This window comes from Carassius carassius, chromosome 30, assembly GCF_963082965.1.
Source record: "Carassius carassius chromosome 30, fCarCar2.1, whole genome shotgun sequence".
In the NCBI taxonomy this organism is placed as follows: Eukaryota; Metazoa; Chordata; class Actinopteri; order Cypriniformes; family Cyprinidae; genus Carassius; species Carassius carassius.
In genome coordinates this window covers 4,779,896-4,804,574 of record NC_081784.1, presented here as the reverse complement: position 1 = coordinate 4,804,574, position 24,679 = coordinate 4,779,896, and the positions used below count along the sequence as shown (strand labels likewise).

The 24,679-nt window shown below is 37.4% G+C and overlaps 3 protein-coding genes across 10 annotated transcripts in view; 1 reads left to right on the top strand and 2 right to left on the bottom strand.

Moving 5' to 3' along the window:
- Positions 1–5,183, bottom strand: part of LOC132110446 (leucine-rich repeat flightless-interacting protein 2-like) — a 29,482-nt gene extending 24,299 nt beyond the window's left edge. For 2 of the 8 annotated variants that reach the window (XM_059517056.1, XM_059517057.1), the window contains exons 1-2: positions 4,822–5,183; positions 3,655–3,755 (exon numbers count right to left, since the gene is read on the bottom strand). In XM_059517056.1, the coding sequence (XP_059373039.1) occupies positions 3,655–3,744 (90 nt within the window). In that variant the 5' untranslated portion in view covers positions 3,745–3,755; positions 4,822–5,183. The remainder of the gene's footprint in view (positions 1–3,654; positions 3,756–4,821) is intronic. The other 6 variants (XM_059517059.1, XM_059517058.1, XM_059517062.1 and 3 more) reach the window with 4 other exon arrangements.
- A 1,161-nt stretch (positions 5,184–6,344) lies between these two features.
- LOC132110447 (large ribosomal subunit protein uL14m-like) lies at positions 6,345–7,481 on the top strand. The gene is made up of 3 exons (XM_059517064.1): positions 6,345–6,476; positions 6,712–6,776; positions 6,946–7,481. Exons 2-3 carry the CDS (start codon positions 6,718–6,720, stop codon positions 7,310–7,312), a joined length of 426 nt encoding a protein of 141 aa, XP_059373047.1. The 5' UTR covers positions 6,345–6,476; positions 6,712–6,717; the 3' UTR covers positions 7,313–7,481.
- Positions 7,482–11,508: 4,027 nt separating this feature from the next.
- LOC132110445 (calpain-1 catalytic subunit-like) lies at positions 11,509–24,676 on the bottom strand. The gene is made up of 22 exons (XM_059517055.1): positions 24,494–24,676; positions 22,824–23,070; positions 18,982–19,051; positions 18,044–18,162; positions 17,501–17,634; positions 17,106–17,274; positions 16,834–16,917; positions 16,660–16,745; positions 16,507–16,581; positions 16,012–16,172; positions 15,028–15,197; positions 14,926–14,937; positions 14,628–14,839; positions 14,489–14,528; positions 14,322–14,387; positions 14,137–14,194; positions 13,981–14,045; positions 13,387–13,455; positions 12,981–13,059; positions 12,318–12,431; positions 12,138–12,196; positions 11,509–12,058 (listed from the first exon to the last, which is right to left on the bottom strand). Exons 2-22 carry the CDS (start codon positions 23,067–23,069, stop codon positions 12,032–12,034), a joined length of 2,115 nt encoding a protein of 704 aa, XP_059373038.1. The 5' UTR covers position 23,070; positions 24,494–24,676; the 3' UTR covers positions 11,509–12,031.
- Between the last annotated feature and the right edge of the window lie 3 nt (positions 24,677–24,679).

The window sequence follows — 24,679 nt, the reverse complement described above, 5'->3', positions numbered from 1 at the left end:
GGGAGGGGAACTTGAAAATATTTTAAAGATATAATGGTGTGCAAAGATAAATTATTTATAAAATAAACTGCAATATTCCATTAAAATTAACAATCATCCATTTTTATTTAATGGTGCCTTTAAAGATGAAATCATTAATTTCCACAGCACTAAAGGAAACTGCCAAAAAACTATGACTATTGATTGATTAGTTGATTAATAGACTGACTATTAATTGATTAGTGAGGTTGACTAGATAATCTAGATTTGCTCTGTTTGTTTTTAAATTTTAAGGACCAGTACTGTAATTAACAAGCTGACAATGTGCTGTGCTGTAGCTAATGCTGTATCACAGTAACAATAAATGTCATTTAGAAATGAGATCGAGAGGGTGTCTGAATCGAGATCGCGATCTTTTAACGATTAATCGTGCAGCTCTAATGCAGATATCTCTCATTCATGATATTTGGCTTAGAGACAAGGTCATCCCATTGGTCACATGAGTGCTCTGTAATTATAAATTTGGGTCATACAAGTTAATTTCAGCTCAAAGAGTCCCAGAGCACAGCACTGATAGTAGTCAAGAGTTTTCGGCTTGTAAGACTGATGGCCTCAACCATGTGTGCTGCGGAAAAATCTAAGACAAGTCCATACTGGCTGCTCCCTGCTCAAGCTGTGAGTCAAATTTCATCAGCTGCAGCTCCAACTGGCAGAACCTGAACGTCAACATAACACATCACAACAGGTCTATGAGGGGGACTGACCAACTATATAATGCAGAACCAAACTATTCAGACTTAGATGCAGAGATTAGATACATAGCAGACATTCACCTTTAACCCCATTAAGCCTATGGTATCATCTTTGATACATGAATTTCTAAGGCCGCCAAATTACCAACATTATGACAATTTTGCATCTATACACCTTCTGCCATCTGAATGATAGTTATAGATAGTTATGATTTTTACAAGGTAAATGTAGATAACTTTAATATTGTTAGTAGCATTTCAAGATAAACACTTACTGGTCTGTTTCATGATATTGGGACTGATGCAATTTCCTTCATTATTTTATAAATACATGTAAATGTAAGCATCAAATATGATGCTTTTGAGAAGTGTTTATTTGAACATCTCTCAATCATCACTGTATTGTATTTGTATTGCAGTTTTGGCCCCATAATCACAAACTACAGACCTTGATCATAAAACTAAGCATTTCAATATCTTCATAATCTTAAGACGTATTACTGGAAGATAATATAACACATACTGAATAATATATCACATACTGAGTTTTGTTTACATAAGGTTTGTGGAACTTAATTATGTAGCATCACTGCATGTTTATTTGACAACATGTATAGGGTTTTGTATAATAAATTATACATACATATATATACAGTTCAGACCAAATGTTTGGACACACCTTCTCATTCAAAGAGTTTTCTTTATTTTCATGACAATGAGAATTGTAGAGTCACACTGAAGGCATCAAGGGCTATTTGACCAAGAAGGAGAGTGATGCGGTGCTGCGCCAGATGACCTGGCCTCCACAGTCACCGGACCTGAACCCAATCAAGATGGTTTAGGGGTGAGCTGGACCGCAGACAGAAGGCAAAAGGGCCAACAAGTGCTAAGCATCTCTCGGGGAACTCCTTCAAGACTGTTGGAAGACCATTTCAGGTGACTACCTCTTGAAGCTCATCAAGAGAATGCCAAGAGTGTGCAAAGCAGTAATCAAAGCAAAAGGTGGCTACTTTGAAGAACCTAGAATATGACATTTTCAGATGTTTCACACTTTTTTGTTATGTATATAATTCCATATATAATTCCACATGTGTTAATTCATAGTTTTGATGCCTTCAGTGTGAATCTACAATTTTCATAGTCATGAAAATAAAGAAAACTCTTTGAATGAGAAGGTGTGTCCAAACTTTTGGTCTGTACTGTACACACACACACACACACACACACACACACACACACACACAAACACAGATCCTCACCAAAATGATTTATTCATTGATTCGTTCAGTGACCATTTCTTCATATTACACAAATACGCCATTATGTGTTATGTCTTAAGGACAAGACTCCAGGAAACAGATGATTCTTCTGCACAATCTGACTTTGCTGCAGTCTGGAATTGAACTACTGGTTTCGTCTGGTCAGAGGAGAACTGGCCCCCCAACTGAGCCTGGTTTCTCCCAAGGTTTTTTTTCTCCATTCTGTCACCGATGGAGTTTCGGTTCCTTGCCGCTGTCGCCTCTGGCTTGCTTAGTTGGGGACACTTCATCTACAGCGATATCGTTGACTTGATTGCAAATAAATGCACAGACACTATTTAACTGAACAGAGATGACATCACTGAATCCAATGATGAACTGCCTTTAACTCTCATTTTTGCATTATTGACACTGTTTTCCTAATGAATGTTGTTCAGTTGCTTTGACGCAATGTATTTTGTTTAAAGCGCTATATAAATAAAGGTGACATTGACATTGACATTAAGTCAACGAATGTATTTACTTGTGACAAAAACTGATTTGGCTTTATACGTGTCGTGTGCATGATCGCATTAAATAAATAGTCTAAATAAATTGTTCAGATTAACAAAGCACAAGGTTTTATCGGGGATTAAACGTGGAGTTATGTTCTGTATTCCAAATATGAAAATAAGCGTATGTGCACCAATAACTGCGCGTTGTATCTGTTGATTGCTGATCGAGATTTACATGCTTGGCCGACTGACCCTGTATACTCTCATTCATTTCATTCACGAACGAGATGTATCAGTTCATTCAACTCTTTCACCTACAAGAAGATCGTATTTGTTCCCTACATTCAACAAGTCACATGCTCCGTCACATCTTGAGTAACTCTTTTTGACAGAATGAAACAGTTCACAGAGCTGTTTACAAACTGCACATGCGCTGCTAATAGCGCCGCGCTCGCGCGCTGCTGTGGGAGGAACTTCATTGAACGAGAAATTAGTCTTTTACTGTCTATGGTCAGTGGATTACGTAAACGAGAATGATTCATTCACCTAAAAGATTTGTTCACGAACGAACCATCATAGTGCAGTTTCCTATAGCCTATATTGATAAGGTTACGATACGAAGGTCTAAGTAGCAACGTAACTTTCGTGATGTCCCCGATGCACAGGGTGGGTCAAGAAATTGTACTTTATTTGCGGGGCGGGCCAAATTATATCATAATTATTTGAAAAATTATTGGAAAAAACCCCGACCCACGCATCACTAGTATGTATGTGTGTGTGTGCAAGTCATGTTGCTTTGTAATGTCCCAGGTGCTCAATTAATCAATATGAGTTTTTTTGCTATGGAAAACAAAAGGAGAAAGTATACAGAATGGCAGTCAAACTCAAAAGAGTTTTGACATCAATGAGAGTAAAAGCAATTGCTACTTGTGTCATATAACAAGACATGCATGTAGAACTGCAAATGAGATTTGTAAGCTACAGTGAAGGGCATAAGTTCAAGCAAATAATGACAGAATTTTGGTCAGTTTCTCACAAAATAAAGACTATTTTGTCTTTTAATTTGCTTGTTCTCTGGGTGAATGCTTCCTTTATTGTGGTCACAGGTAACCATAAGCCACAAAATGACACGAATGGGATAAACAGGGATCAAAGGTGTATAGCTCTTACCTCTCTGGCGATGCTGCTCAGAGCATCATCCTCGGCTGAGAAACGGTCTTTAACTGGGGCCCGTTTTCGTCCTGATCCTGGCGTCCCCATGTCAACAGCAACTTCACGGTGCATGTAGAAAACACCGAATTAGATGTTTATGGTCTTGTTTCCCAAAGGTGGTCTATTTGTGTAAAATATATCCTTAATGACCCATTTGCTGAGACAATAAGCAATCTAACAGCACACAGAAAAGACATACAGAAGAGAAAAAAATGATCTTTCCCTATGCAGGTCTATTAGAGTCAACTCAGCATCTTAGTGTGTTATTTCATTAAACATTTGCAATGTAGGCTAGATAACGTAGGTTAGATAAGCCTGGCCTCTCACACTATCTCACACACTCACAAATAGAGGCTTTAGTCATGTGTGTCTGGACTCAGAGCTGATTAACTAACACCAGACACACAACCGAACCTCAATATATAACGTGACAAAGCAGACAAATATCACTGGCACGGAAGACTAATGAGTTTAGATTGAATTTTAAATAAAGCCAGCCCCATCTGTTCTTATGTGCTCTTTTGGCAGCTAATTAATACAATGACATTTAACAACCACATTATGTATATAAACAAATGATACCTAAATAAGAGTACGTTAGTTTTACCAAAGCTTTGGGCGTACTATATCATGTCTCATGTCTTATTGTCTTATGATGTATATAAACCCTTGTTGAATGTGTCAGGATGTCGTAATTAAATTTAAATATAAATGTAAATAAAACTATAAATAAAAATCTATAACTACGTTAGTTAGTTATATTGATGTTCCTGCTGAGGCGCTAAATATAACGTTAAACCAACACTCATTCAGCTGCGTGACAGACTAACTTAAACACTTTATTTTCCAGAAAATACATAAATAACAAGTGCATTTCAGTAAACAGAATTAAGTATCCACCACATAAAGATATATATATATATATATAATTATTATAAAATATAAATGTGCTAAGTAAAATTCTATATTTATGAGTCTAGTTAGCGGTTAGCTTGCTAGCTTGCCCTCAAAGACATAAAGTGTGTAAATGTCACTCAAGTCTCTTGCCGTTAATTCACACACTGCAGTTTAGTGACCTGACTGGACTTTCATGACAGTTGGCTTCCGTAAATGCCAGTTTCTTACCGTTTCTGTTCGTCACTATTCCGCTCGAGACTCGGGTCGGTTCTGACAGACTGGGACCCGGCCGGGCGCGTACCCGCAAACCAAATCGAGCGCGCGGCACGTGCGCGAGGCTGTTTGAGCGAGCGCGTGCCTGCGTGACGGACACAAACTGACACCGTCCGTCACCTCAAACCTTCCCGAGAAAGCTGTTCGTGTTAAGACACAAGAGGACTAAAAGCAGCACCCAACCGCTAGTATCAGTTTAATTTATTTAACAAAAGATCGCAAATCTGGCAGGAAATGCCGACAAATAGTGTTCGTTCCTGAGAGTCTGAGGTGTTTTTTCCATAGACAGCTTCGCGCATTAAACCCCCGGATGTTGGAAAAGAGGCGTGGCCTTGAAACACGCCTAGACCTCCAGCTAACTCCTAGACCACCTAAACAGAAAGCTATTCAGACTGCATATGTCTATTTGTAATATTGTTAATTACTCCTAGCTAATTACTTGTTATTCGATAATAATAACAAGTCCCCACCCTACATCTTACCAGTTCACCTTATTACCAACAATAATCATTAAGCCTACCTTGAACTAACTAATTTTTCATCTAACCAGTCCTAATCTTTACCCCAAACTAACAATATCCCTAACAAGTTTACACTAGACATATTGCAGTTTATGAACTCCACACTGGTTATCAGTGACACATTGTGGATGTGTAATCCTCGTTGAGGTACTTTTAATATCTAATTTTACTTTGGGAGAACACATTTTCAAGGATATGTAATAATGATAATTTCTATTTTTTTTAAACCACCACAGAATTCAGTGTTCTGTATTGCATTTATAGTCCAATAATGACCTCTAGCTGTTGATTCCAAAATATTGGCAGAAACAGACATGAGAATGTGAACGAATGAATAAATGAATGAATAATATGATAGGCCTACATTGTTTATGTGAATGATTAAAATTATAAATAAGCAATTCTACTTTCAGTTGAAGTTATATTTTCAGTACAGTACATTTTTACTTCGTTTTTTAACCTTTTAAAAACAAATTCTAATGATTTAATGTAAATTTCTATATTTATGGTATCATAGATTATGCATATAGATCATGAACTGATTTTGATTTCTGGACATATAGAACTTTTGCTTACTCATAGCATTTACTTAAACTTGTCACTTACAAGCCTGATCTTTTAGTTTTGTATACTTCGACAAATTATTTTTGAAATAATAATTTAATTAAACCATTTTTTTAAATGTCTCGTTGCTCTATATGCATCTATATATGTTTTCAGTAAGCTTGCTCCAGTGATATCAAGGTTCACAGCTGTTATATACACTGATCTTATGGATGGAGACCCAAGCCTGCAGAAAGCAAATAAATAAACAAAATAGAAATAAATAAAGAAACGCATGACTTGATAAAACAAATAAAATTTTATTTAAATGTATTCCTATTTTTTGGGGTGTGTGTAAATAATAATTATGTAAATAATAAAAAAAATTATTAAGTTCTGAACAGTGTGTATCCTCCAGCACTGCAGGTGGCGCGAATGAGCTCAGTTCAATGCCATTTAATCAATACAAGAAAAAGAGCAAACGACGCTTTTTTTTAGGACGCAGATGTGTGCATGACATTGGTGTGGTTTGAATGATCTGAGCAGGTATTTAATAACGTTATTTATTTACACTACTTCATACCACTTTTCAAGAACATTTTGACCAATGTAAAGAGATTACCTGCTTCTATTGCTTGCTTTCACCGATAACCCGAAGCAGTGAAATAACACGAGAACTGTCCATTGTATACTCTTTATTATTAGAGAAAACGTTAATTCATATATATATATATATATATATATATCATTACTTTTAATTTTGTCTTGTTTTTAATGTCAGGTCAGGATGGCTCTGTCGTTGTCCAGAGTGATTTTGCCCAAATTGATAGAGCAAAGGGCTTTCAGGTGAACAATATATCCATACCTTCATCTCAGCACCTGATACATTAATGATTAAGAAAACAAATCTAAAATCATTCATTTAAACCTGTTTTTTTAAGTGTTGCCTTGTCATTTAGCCCTTGTAATGATCTCACATGTTCTCCACAAATCTCATATATTATCATCTCTTTAGTGTGTCATCAGCTGTGGCAGCTATTCAGAAGTTAACACGTGTGAGGGTGGTCGACAACAGTGCTCTTGGAAATGCCCATCACCACCGTCCACCAAAAGTCATTCACGTATACACCAAGAATGGAATCGGTAAAGTGGGAGACAGAGTCTTACTGGCCATTAAAGGACAGAAGAAAAAAGCTCTCATAGTGGGTCACAAGATGCCTGGAGCTCGAATGACCCCACGCTTCGACTCAAATAACGTGGTTTTGATTGAAGAGAACGGAAACCCCACAGGAACAAGAATAAAAGCTCCTATACCAACACATCTGCGCAAAATGGAAGGGGAATATTCCAAACTGTTAGCCATCGCTCAGCGATTTGTTTAAAACAGTGATTTTGTATTCTGGGAGGACAAATCCTAAAATATGTCTCCTGTATTTAACTATCATTGTAAATATAAATAAAAAAATGTGTTTATGCCATTCAGGAAATTACCTTTCATGGCTACTTGTGGAATAATTTGTAATAAAATATATGGATGAAACTGTGTAATAATAGTATTATTATAATTTTGTAGAGAATGTTATATTATCAACTGGGTTACAGTGTGCAATTTATAGTAATAACTTTATATAAAGTAAATAACTTTATACTATTCTCAAACATTTATTTATGGAAGCTTTTTATTTCCCAATTCAGACTTTTTTTCCCCCTTAAAATTTTGAGTTTATATCTCACAGTTCAGACCGCTTCTCAGAATTTTTAAATATTAAATTCTTGAAATATAAAATTCTGAGAAAATAAAAAATTAAAATGGTTAGATAAAGTCACAATTACATTTTTTTTTGTTTTTATTAGAATAGATTAAACTTTTTTTTATCATTATGCAATGTACAAGTACAAGGTCAAAGACAAATATGACGTAAATATGAGAAGTTCCTGTTAATCCTTGTATAAAAGGCACTTATTGTGTTTATTGCCATCTTTAAAAAATAAAAATAATGCTTCTTTTATTCCTCAACTTTAATGAGGGACAGGTGCAGAGACCAGCTCAATGCAGTTATCTATGAAATGCAGTACAAGGTGCAATCTAAATCTACGTTAATCTAGTGCAATGTGAATACAGTACAAAAGGCTGCAAATGAGAAGTACAAACAGAAGGTGCATTATTCAGAATGAGGTATTTGATAATATATAAACAGGGTCAGTGACTATATCAATGCAATAGTCATCATGAGGTAGAATGTACAAAGGAATGTGCAACATTTATAACAGATGATGCACTATTATGTTGCTGACAGCAAAATGGAAGAAACTCTTCCCGAGTCTGCTGGTGTGACAGCGAAGACTCCTATAACGTCTCCCAGATGGGAGAATGGCTGGGTTGAGAAGTATCTTTGATAATGCAGCGTTTTGAGGTAAGTGTCTCTGATAGAGGTCTGATAGAGACAGTGCATTTCCCATACCCCACTTTTGTGATGCAGTTTGTTATGTTGCTTTCAACTGTGCATTGATAAAAGTTTAGCAGGATGTGGGGGGACAGGTGAGCTTTCTTTAGCTTCCTAAGGAAGAAAAGGTGCAATTGTACCTTTTTGATCAGAGTGGAGGTGTTGAGGTCAAAGATCCTCAGAGAAATGGACACGTAAGAATTTTAAATTAGTCACATGCTCTACTTAGGCTCGATCGATGTAGATGAGTGTGTATGTGTGTGTGGTCTTTCCTAGTCCGCTTGGGGTCCACAATCAGTTCCTTGGTCTTCTGGGTGTTGAGTGCGGGATTATTGTCGTCACACCACACTGACAGGTGCTGAACCTCCTCCCTGAAGGCAGTTTCATTGTCGCTGTTGATCATGCCTAACACCGAGGTGTCATCTGCAAACTTGTTTATGGAGTTAGAGTCATGTAATGTATGCAGTCATGGGTGAAAAGGAAATAGAGAACTGAGTTAAGAACACAGCCCTGTGGTACACCAGCGTTCAATGTGAGGATAGAGGAGATCCTAACAGAGGGGGTTTGTTCGTGAGAAAGTCCAAGGTCCAGCTGTAGAGAGAGGGGCTGATGCCAACGTCAGTTAGTTTTGAGATCATCTTAGTTGGAATCACATTATTAAAAGCAGAGTTGAAATCGATGAATACTATTCTGACTAAGTAATACTTTTATCCAGGTGATTTAGGACAGTGTGGAGAGCTGAGGCAATGGCATTTTCAATTGAACTGTTGGGTTTGTAGATGAACTGAAATGGGTACAGTTTGGGGGGCAGGCATGTTTTCAGATAGGAGAGTACCAGCCCTTGAAACATTTTGCTATGATTGGCGTGACAGAAAGAGCGGCAGGTAGGGACAATGGTTAGGGCCAGGGAGAGGTTGAAGATGTTAGTTAATACTCCAGCCTGCTCTTCTGCACAGGCCCTGAGCACTCGGTCAGAAATGCCATCAGGGCCAGACGCTTTTTATGTGTGCGCCCTGCTCAGGGTGGAGCACACGTCACTGGTGGAGAGTGTGAGCAGCAGGTTGTTAGCTGGAAGCTCAGCTTTGTTGTGTGATTATATGTTTCAATGATCGAAGTGAGAATAAAAGATGTTCAGTTTGTCTGGGAGTGTGGCATTACTGGTTGGTGGCAGAGGTGGAAAGAGTACAAAAATATTCTACTCAAGTAAAAGTACCATTACATTAATGAAATTTTACTTAAGTACAAGTAAAAGTACCAGTCTAAAAATCTACTCAAGTAAAAGTAAAAAGTAGCTCATTTAAACTTTACTCAGAGTAAAAATTACTTAGTTACATTTTAACAGTGGGAGGGAGTCGAAATGGGACAGGCCAAGAGTGTCAAACTCAGTTCCTGGAGGGCCACAGTCCTGCACAGTTTAGATATAACCATAATTAAACACACCTGATCCAGCTAATCTAATCATTTAGGTTTATTTGAAAACTACATGATATGTGTGCTGGAGCAGGGTTAGAACTAAACTCTGCAGGGCTACGGCCCTCCAGGAACTGAGTTTGACCCCTGGGATAGGTCTATTAATCTCAAACTAGTTGTTTTTAATTAAAGGAATCAGTTATTTAGAATAATAAAACATTTGGGCTGTTACCAGGCAAATCAGTATCAACAAACTCATCTTTTAATGCAGAGGAAATGAAGAAGATTCATTGGAAGTGGCATTTAGATGTATTACACTGTTTAGTGCAGGACAAGAATGCATTTAACCTGCAGGTACAAATGCATGAATAATGTTTTGATATACAAGACATAAAATGTTGAATACTCATTTGAAATGATAAGAAATTAATTATTTAAAAAAATCAAAAGACACTTTAAATGTGAAATTAAAATGGCCAGTATGTGTCAGCAAGTCACTGTTAATAAGTGAGTCATTGCGATTGAACCGAATCATTTAAACGGTTGATTCATTCCGGAAGGAAACACTGTCACGTTGCTCAGAGACGCAAAACTGTGCTTTGGTGGCTGTGTTTGGAATTATTTTCTGTTGTAGAAATAGAGCTAAAAAAGGCAATATGGTTTCTAAAACGCAAGTCTCTTAATTAACTTGTTTACTGAACTGATTTAATATATGAAATTATATAAGTATGTGAATTTTCTGCCCCTATATCTTCAATTTTGTGATCATTCTAAATGCATTTTAGGAGACTGAATCACACAGTTAAAGAACGCACTATAAATGCGCGCGCACATCATTAAAACAAAAATAGCACACTCCTCACCACGGTCTTTTTAGCTAATTTGTGCAAAACCTCTTGCTAAAATGTCAAAGCTTCATTTTAACCACCAATGCAACGATGCAATTATTTAGCTTACCTCTACATTCTTGCGAATGGTTGATGTCTTGTCGAGATTTTATAAGCTGCTAGTTTGGTCTTCCTAGGCAAGTACAGCTTACACTGCATAATAGAGCATACATATGGCCAGGGGTTCACTTAATTTCCTTCGAGTTCAACTTCAGAATATGACGGGGTTTCGTTTTCAGCGGTGTCTGCACCACTAACGCCTGTTTTGTCCGTCTGCATCTTTCTTGTGATTTTAGCGCCAGTTTGCCCTCCCCATAATTTACTGACGTAGTTTCCAGGGAGCGATTTTTTTTTTTCTTAATTTTTTTTTACTCAGTAATTAATGTGTTTTAAAATGTAGCGAAGTACAATACTTCAAACAAAATATACTTAAGTAAAAGTAAAATTACAGATTTAAAAAATTACTTTAAAAAGTATTAGTACACAAAAAAGCTACTCAATTACAGTAACGCGAGTAAATGTAATTCGTTACTTTCCACCTCTGGTTGGTGGGGTGCAGAAACAAAAAACATAATTGAAAGATGTAAACTTGGTATTGCAAGAAAGTTTATATCAAGCAATTCTGACTTTTTTTTCTGAATTTTGTGGGGGAAAAGTCAGAATTGTGAGAGAAAAGCTGGAATTCCCTTTATTTATTTATTTTTATCACATGGCGTAAACATGCTATCATTCTTAAGAATTCAGTTTAACAAAATTCACCACTAAATGCTCCATGACTCACTTGTAAGGACGTTTCAGGTTTTTGGATTTGTTTTCAGAACATATGAAATAAAACAGTTTGTTTATAAGTTTACTATAACAGTTTATTCTGAAACTCTGATCATGGGAAATCAGTGACAATATCTACACAATTACGCATTGTGTACATAAAACTTTTTTAATAGGATGCATTAGTTCACCTTATAGGAGAACATGCAGTGCTGTGGTTTATTTTTCTCCCACTATGGCACTATTCATAGACAGCCTTTTGTAAATTAAGGTTGGTCTTCTGTTAGGACAAAAAGCAAGCTCACGTTATCCCATATATTTATCCCATGCACAATGTTCCTCAGCCATTCCATCATTCATTACAGAAGTGGTGAGTGGAGGTCCTCTTCAGACAGCATTTCTCATTAGAGGTTGTTTCTTTGTAGTGTAACTGCAATATATATTATTAAGATTGAAAAATAAATCCTTAAAAAATAGTAGTACTTTATTCTAATGAGGTTAAAGTGGAAATAGGATTGTTGCATGAGGAGTTCAGCACTCCTTTTCGCTTTTCAGCAGGTTCTTGAATTGGATGCTCACAAAGTGTTGCACCTCAGCCACACATGGTCATGAGGAGCCACTACAAAACAAAAAGGAGAATGAGTGATTAGTGTTCTGTAAATGGTTATTTTTGACATTTGATATCAATAGCAGAGCACCTCAGATAGGTTCATTTCAGCCGTTCCTGTTTCATCCTTGTCCAACTGCTGAAAAGATCCTACAAAGGAAGTGCAAGACTATGAAAAACACTGGGATAAAGTGTTAAATATTAAAAAATATAAATATATTAGGGGGCACCATGCGATACAAAAACAGCAACAACAACAACAACAACATACTGAACATGGCCTCCAGTTTGATCAGGCAGCAGACAAAGTTATCGAAATCGATGACCTCGTTCTCAGCGTATCTGGCTACAAGGATCTGGTTGAGTCTGTTATTGAGCTTAAAGCCTGTAAAGAAAGTTAACAGGATGGTCTTTTAGAGAAAACCTCAAAGTGATTTTATGTTATTAATTTATGTTTATTTACATTGAAAATCTTGGGGTTGGTAATATAAATATTTTTTTATGTTATATGTACAATATTTTAAGTCTTATGCTGACCAAGGTTGAATTTATTTGATTAAAAATACAGTGAAAACGGTAATATTGAGAACGATTATTACAATTAATACTATTAAAATAATTGTTTTCTATTTGAATTTTATAAACATTATTTATTCCTGTGATTTTGAATTTTCAGCAGCCATTACTATTTTTTCAGGATTTTTTGACAAATTGGAAATTCTAAAGAACAGCAGTTATTTAAAATCTAAATCTTTTGTGGCATTATAAATGTCTTTGTTCAATTTAATGCATCCTTGTTGAATAAAATATTTCTTCATTAAAAAAATGAAGACTCACAACAAATATTCATGGACACTAAATTCACCCTCCATTCATGTTTTTTGCACCCTTTTTGTGAGTGTGTGCCAATTAAATGAAATGAGTGCCTCTTTACCTGCTGATTCTACAGCCAGACGCATCTCATAAGAGCTCATAGTACCTGACTTATCAATATCAAATTCTCTGAAGATCCCCTGAGTGGAAAACAAAGCATTAAATATTTCTTTTGAACACTATACTAAAGAATCTATAAACATTTCTACCGAGCCCTGCACATGGCATGCAGGGAAAAAAATAGTACGCTAATTTATAAATCAAGAGAATTATTTAGTAAATTGTGTGCACGATTTAACAAACAGAGGGAATTAAATAGTAATCATGTGCACTTTTTATTACATAGAGAGAACAAATTAGTAAATCGTGTGCATGATTTATTTTTATTTTTTTGCATGTCATGTGTGTGGCTCCGTAAATTTCAGAGTGTGTGAGATTAGCAATAAGTAAATAAAAAAGGCACTCACCAGCAACTTCCTTACTTTGTTCCAGAGAATCTGAAACTCTACTAAACCCAACCGTGCACTACCATCTTTCTGATGAACAGAGTCAAGAGTAAAAACAGATGCAGCTTGTCTGATCACAACTGGCATGATGTTACTTACCACAGAAAATTATTTAGCAAGCCAATACACCAGAATAAATGTTTCCTATACGGTTGCCATATACTTGTAAACTTTCTGCACAAATTTTTACTGTCATCTGCATTTAAAGCCAGTAAACATAGCATATGAATTTTTTGTTTTTGATTTTAAACATCCAGAATTTCTTAAATATAGACTTCCACTGTATTTTGATTTTGGCATTGGTGGGGAAATAACAACATACACAGACATTTAATTGTTTGATCAAAATTATTGTGTGGGACAATATTTAGTAGTCGCTGGATATTAGTAGGGACATATCAGTCTCTACTAAATTCTACACCCTTGGTTTTTGCATTAATGTAAAGAGGATTACAGCTTAGGAATGAGTTAAAATGATTTTCCATGGTAATCATCAGAATGACAGATGTTGTCAACAGACCATACAGGAACTTGTATTTTAATAGAGAAGGATACATCCAAAAGGTTGACCATAGTTCTGCAGGACTCCATGCTGAAGCCATCTGTCTTTAGATCCTTGTCTGAGAAAGAAACGGTTCATTCAGGTTTAGATAAACAGGTTCATTTTGACTGCACTGACCCCAGGTGTAAGAAAAATAGTGTGTTACTCACGTCTGGACACTACTCTGTTGAGAATAGTCTTGAGTTCACGGACAGATATCTCCATATCCTAAAACAAGTAAAAATGTTCAGACGTTATTATTTATTTGCAACATTCTAACATTAGAGAACCAGTTTTATCTAAACCTAAGCTTCTCATTCAAAACAAAAAACCGCTGCTTTATATATTAACTCACCTCTCCAGCCAGCTGGGCAAACAAGGACTTGAAAGAGTCATCAATGTCATCCTCTGTAATTTCTGCCTGCAAGAAAAAAACAAAAGAGCCAGGTTTATTTAACAGTCTAAAGAATACACCATCTAATGTTTGTCTGAAGGTTTTTTTGTTTTTTAATTTAATCTTACCTCATCCTCCAGGTCAGCTGAAATCTCATCATCCAATTCCCTTTGAGAGAGAAAAAACAACAGATTAAATCATTATAGAATCAACTTTCCAGTTCTGCAAGAAACTGAGTAAAGCGCTCAAACAAGAACAAACACTCACTCTGTCTGGGACTGCTTTTCAGTGAAGACTCGTAGGACAAAATCAGCCTCTTTGCTGGGTTCAAAGGTGGAGGGGACGATGATGTATTCACCGGGAGGCAGACGGAGACGAGTGCTGACCTCCCGCAGGTTGATGAAGGTCTCAGAGCGGGCGCACGATGAGTGTGTCAGGAAGAAGTCCTTTTTAAGGTGCACATTCTGACAGCCTGCATACTGCACACAGACGGAAATGACAAATCTGTGCAGTAAGTAAAATTATTCCACTGTGAATAATCAAGAGGAAATTCATTGGTTCATACCTCTTCAGGAATCTGCAAGGAGGAGAAAAAGGAGGAAAACAATTAGGCATTTTTTTTCCCTTTGGAACACAAAGTTATCTGTTAACTGATTTTGCTCCCCACCTCGTAGATAGCAAAGCCGATGGTGTGCATGTCCTGTCCGTGGCGGCGGTACCGTCTGCGGTCTTTCTGCAGTAAAGCCACCAGAAAGCTGCAGGCCACTTCTTCATCCTCTGGGTCATCATCCTCCTCCAGCAGTGTGATCTTGTATTGTGGATTGATCCAGAACGTGTCTGCCAAATAGCAGAGGAACACAAACCAGTTATGGGTTCAAATTCCAGATGAAGCTGGTAGCGGAGTTTGATTCATGCATTATTAATTGTTCATCTTGTTCGTGATATGATGCTTAATGCACTTTTATTCAAATGTTTGTGGTCAGTAGGATTGTTTTTTTTTTTTTTAAATACCTTTTATTCAGCAAGCACACAGTAAATTGATCAAAAGTTACAGTTAAGGTTATTATAATGTTAAAAAATAATTATATTTCAAATACACACTGTTCTTTTGAAACTTCTATTCACCAACTTCTATTCCAACATTTATAATGATAACAATTTGACTCTTGAGCACCTAATCAGAATATTATGAATCCTGAAGGATCATGTGATGCTGAGGACTGGAGTAATGATGCTGAAAATTCAGCTTTACATCACAGGAATAAAATACATTTTACAATACATTTTAAAAAAGCAAAACAGCTATTTTAAATGGTAATATTTCACAATATTATGTGTTTTTTTTTACTGCATTTATGATCAAAAATAAATGCAGCCTCTGTATATGCATAAGATACTTTTTTCCAAAGCATAAAAAAAATCTTACCCACCCCAAACTTTTGAATGGTAGTGTAGAATCCAAATATTGTAATTTTACAAGCAAAAAAAGTCATTGGCAATTGGAATTTTGATCATATTTTTCTAAATCTATGGCTAGTTGTAAATCCCATCAATGTTTCCAGCAGTAGAGACGTCCAGTACGACCAACAATACAGCCACTCTATGACCTCAGCTGATAAAATTGCTGGATGTAAACAGGGGCGTTACTCACTGGGATGGTTTCGGCAGCCTCCTGCGGTACTGCCTCTCCGCCAGGCACCGTGAAACTTGATGGTGTTCCAGTGGCTCAGGTCATCATCAATCAGAGCATCAGGTGTCAGATTACAAATCTCCAGCCTGGAGAACTGCCGCAAAAACTCACTGAATGACATCCTGGGGAAAAGGGAGCTGTTTTTTTTTATGCTGTGAGTGTACACAATGCGTTTTTGGTCTTCTGATGCGTCAGTTCACTCAAAAGTAAAAATAGATACATATGAGTTTCTTCATCAAATTTGGATAAATGTAATATTACATCACTTGCTCACCAATGGATCCTCTGCAGTGAATGGGTTCTGACGGCACCCATTCACTGCAAAGGATCCACATGTGATGTAACGTTAAAATGATACAAATCTGTTCTGATGTAGAAACAAACTCATCTATGTCTTGGATTGCCTCATTTTTTGGGATAACTATTCCTTTAATTTGTATTGCTGATACAGCTCACCAGAACTCTCCATCCTCCATTCGTAAGTGCAAGTCGTCCTTTTCAGATGGATCGATTTCCTCCCATTCAGGGGAGCTGGAGAGGAAACATACACAATCTTCTTACTCAATGACTTGGGCTGAACTGAATAACTGTTTCTGTGTCATTACTTACTTGTCGCTCCAGGCCCCCGTCCATTCAACCTGACCCCATGGGTTACGGATGCGGATAAGCCTCTCTGTACGACCCCTAAATTCCACCTGTCAAAGAGAGATCGCACACATGAAGGCACCTAAAATTAAACTCCTAAATAAACTGTCTATGATCAACATATACTGGGAGCATTACCTGTTTGAGAGCAGTCACTGAGTAAGCATGACCCTTGACCAGCTTCTTAAATGTCACAGATTCCATGTCAAAGGCACTAGTGATCTGGTATACAATCATAAATAATATGAATCAATCGAACTTGGGTTCGGACCAGGCAATCGAGCAAACCGAAGTGTGAAAGCACCCTAAATCTAGAATGATGTATAAAAAAAAAAAAAAAAAAAAAAAAAAAAAAAAAAAAAAGAAGTGCATCAATCATTGTCTAAAGAATCACTATTTGAAGTTCTCACATCGATAGAGCAACCCAGCAGAGAGCCTCTTTCCAGGGCTTTGCTGATGATTCGGTACAGGTCTCTTGGAGCTTTGCGGAGCTCGAACATCTCTGAAACCCCTCCAGTGAAATCCTCAAAACCCTCAGTGGTGGATCCTCCAGAGAGAGCTTCATAGGAGCCATTTAGCCTGGTACAAAACAAACAAACACACACACACACACACACACACACACACACACACACACATATACACACACACACACACAAACACACACGAACACACGCACACACAAGTGAGGAGACTGTACTATGGTAAAATCTTAAATAAGACAGAGACAGTCCTATTATGTAAATGATTCTTGGTGAGTAAGAACATATTTTGCTGGCCTACAATAATGTCTATCAGGACATACTTAGCATAGGCTTTTTCAACCAAGGCACTCCAGAACTCATTTCCCTCTGCTGAATGGACAAACATGAGCTCTCCATCTCTGACTGGGAGCCGATCATCAATCACAACATCAACCCACTCACCAAACTGCCAGAACTGCACAACAGAAAAAAGCAAACGTAATGAACTGAACATCCACATGGTGCACAGTGGTCAGTATGAAGAAACGTCTGAGAGGACACCAGATTAAAGATGCAATCACATTTATTGTTAAATAAATTTTATTAGGAATACATGCTGGGTGTGGAAAAGATCTCCCCATGCAGATTTACTGAGTGAAAGTGACTTTTCTTCATATTTGGCTAGACTATCAACAATATACATTTGGCCTTGAAATATAATATAAATTCCAAATGTAAAATTTTTAAAATGAATTATTAAATTTAATAGCATAATAAAATAATAATAAAAAACACACTTATTTGTTTCTGAAACGGTTTTAAACATTTAATCCAAAACCCATCTTCAGCATAAACCTCTAGAGCATGCAATTGTGTTTCAGAACCTGAAAGTGAAATATTCCAGCATAGTCATCTTGAAAGCTCTGGCCATGAGGGACGACCCGGTGGAGGAGTTTTTCATTGAGAGTCAGCGAGGCTATAGCAGCGAGGAGCCAGCAGTCACCTAGTCAAGAAAAAGATGAGGCAGGGTGAAATATAATAAAGCCACTAATTCAAAGAGCAATTTAAATGGCAATACCAAAATCCTTAAAAAAAAACAAATGCTTATCAATATTTTGTCTTTTAATAAAACACAGCAGTTGAACTGCTAATCTACAGCCAGCAGGGGGACAAAGAGAAAGGGGTGGGGTTTATTTTCTCTGTGAGGCCTGTGTGAAACCCATTCCTGTGTACATCCCACTCAGATCTCTACCTCAGAGCTGAGGAATTTTCCACAGCCTCAGAAAACATAAGCGGCCAGTTTCAGGCTGACCATACACTATCACTGTGGGTTTAGTTTTCAATTGTTTTGTTTTAAATAATTTCCATTAGTGTCATTTGCTAGTTTCGATGACTTTTCTATCACTGTAAAACAGAGAAAATATTACTAGTAGGTCTGTGCAGACTTTTTCCTGGAAGTGTAACGTATATAACTGATACTACCTTAACAGCAAGCAAACTATACTGTACAAGGGCGGTAACATTTAAAAACTGAAAAAAATATCTGAACATGCACATTGATTGAGAAAGGCTGGCACATTTACAAACATGCACTGACTCAAGGTCAATGGGAAGTGGATGAGTCACATGCAGACCTGCCTCAGGTCAGTTATATGAGGTGCCCTTTCTGTAGTGACTCATGTTTTGAGCTTTACAACCAAATTATAATTTTGGTGGGGGCGGGGGGGGGGATGGAGGGGTTTGCATGACACATAATATCTGCCTGGGAAACCACTCTGAAACTATGCATACTGGATGACTTTTGTACAACCAGAAAACTTACCCAGAGCTCCTTGACAGATGTCTGTGCGTGAGGCTCCATCCACAATGAACTGAGGATCATCACTGAGCTCCTGAAGAAAAGGAGGGATTAGAGGGGTAAAACGTAATTACACTGAACAAAACAATAAACGCAACACTTTCTGCCCCCATTTTCATGAGCTGCACTCAAAGATCTAAGACTTTTTCTATGTACACAAAAGGCCTATTTCTCTCAAACATTGTTCACAAATCTGTCTAAATCTGTGTTAGTGAGCACTTCTCCCTTGCTGAGATAATGCATCCACCTCACAGGTGTAGCATATCAAGATGCTGATTAGAATGATTATTGCACAGGTGTGCTTTAGCCTGGCCACAATAAAAGGCCACTCTAAAATGTGCAGTTTTATCACACAGCACAATGCCACAGATGTTGCAAGTTTTGAGGGAGCGTGCAATCGGCATACTGACTGCAGGCATGTCCACCAGAGCTGTTGCCCGGGAGTTGAATGTTCATTTCTCTACCATGAGATGTCTCCAAAGGCATTTCAGAGAATTTGGCAGTACATCCAACCGGCCTCACAACCGCACACCAACACCAGCTCAGGACCTCCACATCCAACATTTTCACCTCCAAGATCATCTGAGAGCAGCCACCCGGACAGCTGCTGGAACAATCGGTTTGCATAACCAAAGTATTGGTTGCACTTTATTTTAGAGTACGTGTACTTTCATGTACTTATAGTGTAATTACAATGTATTTTTTCTAAGAATGTTCTGGTAATACAAGGTAACTACATGGGCTAGGGTTAGGTTTAGGGGTAGGTTCAGGGTTAGTACCTAGTTATTGTAATTACTATAATAAGTACATAGTATGTACATGAGGAACAGGACTGTAAAATAAAGTGCTACCAAAGTATTCCTGCACAAACTGTCAGAAACCATCTCAGGGAAGCTCATCTGCATGCTCCTTGTCCTCCTCGGGGTCTTGACCTGGCAGCAGTTCGTCGTTGTAACCGACTTGAGTGGGCAAATGCTCACATTCGATGGCGTCTGGTACTTTGGAGAGGTGCTCTCTTCACAGATGAATCCTGGTTATCACTGTACAGGGCATATGGCAGACAGCGTGTATGGCATCGTGTGGGTGAGCAGTTTGCTGATGTCAACATAGTGGATCGAGTGCCCCATGGTGGCAGTGGGGTTATGGTATGGGCAGGCGTATGTTATGGACAATGAACACAGGTGCATTTTATTGATGGCATTTTGAATGCACAGAGATACAATGACGAGATCCTGAGTCCCATTGTTGTGCCATTCATCTACGGTCATCACCTCATGTTGCATCATGATAATGCATGGCCCCATGATGCAAGGATCTGTACACAATTCTTGGAAGCTGAGAACATCCCAGTTCTTACATGGCTAGCAAACTCACTGGACATGTCATCCATTAACCTGTTTGGGTTGCTATGGATCGGCGTATACGACTGTGTTCCAGTTTCTGCCAATATCCAGCAACTTTGCACAGCCATTGAAGAGGAGTAAACCAAAATTTCACAGACCACCATCAATAACCTGATCAACTCAAAGGAGATGTGTTGTACTGCGTGAGGCAAATGGTGAGCACACCAGATACTGACTGACTGGTTGTGAGGCCAGTTGGATGTACTGCAAAATTCTCTGAAACACCTTTGGAGATGGCTTATGGTAGAGTAATAAACATTCAAATCACGGGCAACAGCTCTGGAGGAATCTCTGCAGTCAGCATGCCAATTGCACGCTCCCTCAAAACTTGCAACATCTGTGGCATTGTGCTGTGTGATAAAACTGCACATTTTAGAGTGGTTTTATTTTGGCCAGCGTAAGGCACACCTGTGCAATAATCATGCTGTCTAATCAGCATCTTGGTATGCCACATCTGTGAGGTTAATGCATTATCTCGGCAAAGGAGAAGTGCTCACGAACACAGATTTAGACAGATTTGTGAACAATATTTGAGAGAAATAGGCCTTTTGTAGAGCTTTGTATTCAGCTCATGAAAAATGTGGGCAAAAACAAAAGTGTTGCATTTATAATTTTGTTCAGTGTAATTGCATGCAAAGGGAAAAAATCAACAATCTGTTAAATTGTGTGTGTGTGTGTGTTCTAGTGCTGCAATGACGCGTCGACGTCATAGATTACGTCGACTACAAAAATACGCGTGAAATGCGCAGAAAGTAAGTCTGTGTTGGCGCGGGTTTCGAACACGCGTTAGGGGCCGTTCACATATCGTGCCTAAAAACGCGTGGAAAACGCTAGTCGCGCCGCTTTCTCCTTCTTTCCAAAGCGCTCGGGCAGTTGCGCCCCTGGGATGTCTGCCGTTACTAAGAAACCATGACGTGCTCTCTCCATGAAGACGCGGAAATTTCAGCAAAGGATAAATGGATTTGCAGCACTTAAAATCGCTTGCAGTAGCTCTGCTACTAAATTTATTTAAAAATGGCAATCCATATACAGCTATGATAAGCAGTTCCGTCATCTTAGCTGAGCTTTCAACGTTGTTACGGGAAAGGATGAAGCTTGATTGGTTAGTTCTTGTCACATGACCCGCAGTGCGCTTGCGCCATTCTGAAAAGTTGAGATGTTTCGATGCGGTGCGGACGCACCTGTTTTCGCGTGCGCGCCTGTTTTGACTATATTGACTACATTTTATGGTTTGTGATGCTAAAGAACATTTCATGACGTCTCAGACAACTGTAAATTTGTGGCTACTGTGGTTTAATTATAAGAGCTATCGTAAACTCATATTTACCATAGTAAAATAATTTTCTTTGCCTCTATTTTTGTATACTGTAAAAACTTCAACCACATTGGATGAAAATGAATAAAGGTTGAAATATTATATTAGAAGTTGTACTTATTATTTTTTTAAATTTATCCAAAGGATTCATTAGCTAATCAAAAAAAGAACAAATTAATTATTTATTGTAATAAAAATAATCGTTAGAGTAGTCGACTAATCAAAAAAATTATCGTTAGATTAGTAGACAGAAATAATAATCGTTAGTTGCAGCTCTAGTGTGTTCTTTGTTTTGGTGGGGGGGGGGGGGGTATCAGTGTAGCATCATTAGGATACTATTATAGAATAATAAAAAAAAGTTTTTTTTGTATTTTGTTTTCGTAATTGTAAAGTTTTCATAATTATGTGTGTATTTTTCATTTTTGTTAGTTTTGTTTTGTTAATATGTCCATATACGTAAGTTTTTTTTTTTTAAATTCTGTTTTACTTAAAAAAAATATATATATATATAAGTAAAAGTTGCTTTGTCAGCTAGCTGAGATAACAGTTAACATTTATTTAAAGTAACATTTTTTTGGTTTTGGTTTTAGTTAACTGTATTAAACCGGCAATTTAAAATAAGATATTTTCATGTATTATGTAAAAAAAAAAATGACAGGCTTTGGAATGGCCACTCCTATGATGCCAGAGAAACATACTCATAAATAACAGTGCGCTATCTGTATGAAACCATCTTAGAGGATGAATAACGTGTACTCTGACTAAGTTTGTCTACAGAAACATCCATGTGTATGTGACTTTATAATCGGGACAACAGCTGCAATAGAGAGAAGAGAGGGGTCAGTGCGGTTCTAAACATTCCAACTATGACCTGCAAGGATCGGGTGGGTCATGTGACACTCAAGACTTAAGTAATAGCTGCCTGCTGAAAATTCAGCTTTGCCATCACAGGAATAAATTACAAATTAGACTATATTAAAACATAAAACAGTTGTTTTTGAATTGTAATAATATTTCACAATATTACTGTATTTTTGATCAAATAAATGCAGCCTTGTTGAGCATAAAAGAAAATCTTTTTCCCTCACCGTGGGGCGCATCCATTCCACACCACGAGTTTTGGAGGAATACGGGGCAAGTTCTTTGAAGCCGAGAGAGGGGGGTTCGGCGGGGAAGCAGGGGTCTTCAAATAGGTAGCCCCCTTCCAAACACTCCTGTTTGAGGGCCTCAAAGTCCTGGTTCTGGAAGTGTAAAGCCTGCTCAAAAGAGCCGACGCCATCTGCCTTTAGCCTGTTAGTACTGATCTGTGCCGAGATTCCTCCGTATGAGAACATGCTGGAGATGCCGTGAGATGAGAGCGGGTATAAATAGAAAAACTGATAGCAAAGTGTTTCATACTCAAATACATTAAGTACATTGCATTGGGGTTTGGATAATAATAAAATTAAAAAAGACAGAGTAAAAACTCTATATTTGACATGTAAATGCAAATTATGCACACTTGTTTTCGTAAGACCATACACTCTGAGATAAAAAAAAAAGTACAAAGCGGTCACTGGGGCTAAAAAAAAAAGTCTAAAAATAACATCTTTGTAACTTATTTACCCCTAAATAGTACACATTAGTATCTTACAAGGTACATATTAGCCATTTAAAAGTACATATTAGTACCTAAAGCATATATGTTACTGGCTAACATGAAGGTTTATGGGATATCATCACCATGACCAAAATAATGAATAACGTGTGTAAAAAAAAATCTGTAAAGTATTTTTAGTACTTTGTGGTTGTTAAACATTAATGGAACACTTTAATATGGTGAACTCAACAGTTGGTGATTGAAAAAAAAAGGCCCAAAAAATGTTTAGTTCAGAGAAAAGTTGTGCATCATTTGTTTACAGATGCTACTTGTTTTGATATTTAGTTTTATATAAGGCAATTCTACAAAATATTTTAACACTAACTTTAGTATCCGAATACAATTCGGTTCCACTGAAGGCTGTGGGCATCTTTAAGATTAATCAAAATTACTTTAAAATATTATTCCATATAAATAAGGTTAAAATGCAAACAAAACACATGCAATGCAAAAGTTCTGGTTAAATGCTGCAATGTTTTGTAGACTCATAAACTGCTTTACAAGAATCTCATTCAATTTTTAGACATAAATATTGGTATGGCAAATAATTTTATGTATATACTGTCACAGCATTAGCATCATATTTCTCTTTATCTCTCTGTATCAATGACTGCATTGTGGCGCTGGCCTCAAACTCAACAGACTGAGGGGCCTCCCATTCATCTCAACACAAATCACAACCTGCATTGTATTTAAATAAACGTACTAAAACTAAGAGAAATCCACCACAGAACCGTTTTTAAACCTCAGTTATAACATGTAACATTTTAAAAACACTTTTAGTGGCGATTTATTAAGTATCTATGGTTGTTCTGTACATTATTTCATTTCTAAAATGTATGACATGCCAAACATTTCAAGTCCTAGTAACTACATTCAGCCTTCGCAAACCACAGCGGATCATTTAATGATTAACTTCAACTGCATCGTCGAGCGATAGTACATAAGATGTTTTCAATCTTCAATATGAGCATAACATGCATATCTGACACTGAATAATGTGTTCAATGCGACAAACTAACAGCAGGCCGACGGAGTCCAGCAACACGGACAGAAGAGAACGAAATAAATCTCCACATGGTTCACTGAGGGCAGAAATACAAGAGCTGCAAAACTTGCCTGGCAACTGCGCTCCTGTGAGTCTCTTCTCTTTAGGGGATGTGTGATATATACAGTTATATTATCCCGAAAGATAAGCGGTGCACTAGTGTATTAAAGCTTCAGTGTGTGTGTGTGTGTGTCTGTCCAGAGTCCAAAGGAGGCGGAGCGATAAACACTGAGACCGACAAGTGCACTTAGCTTACA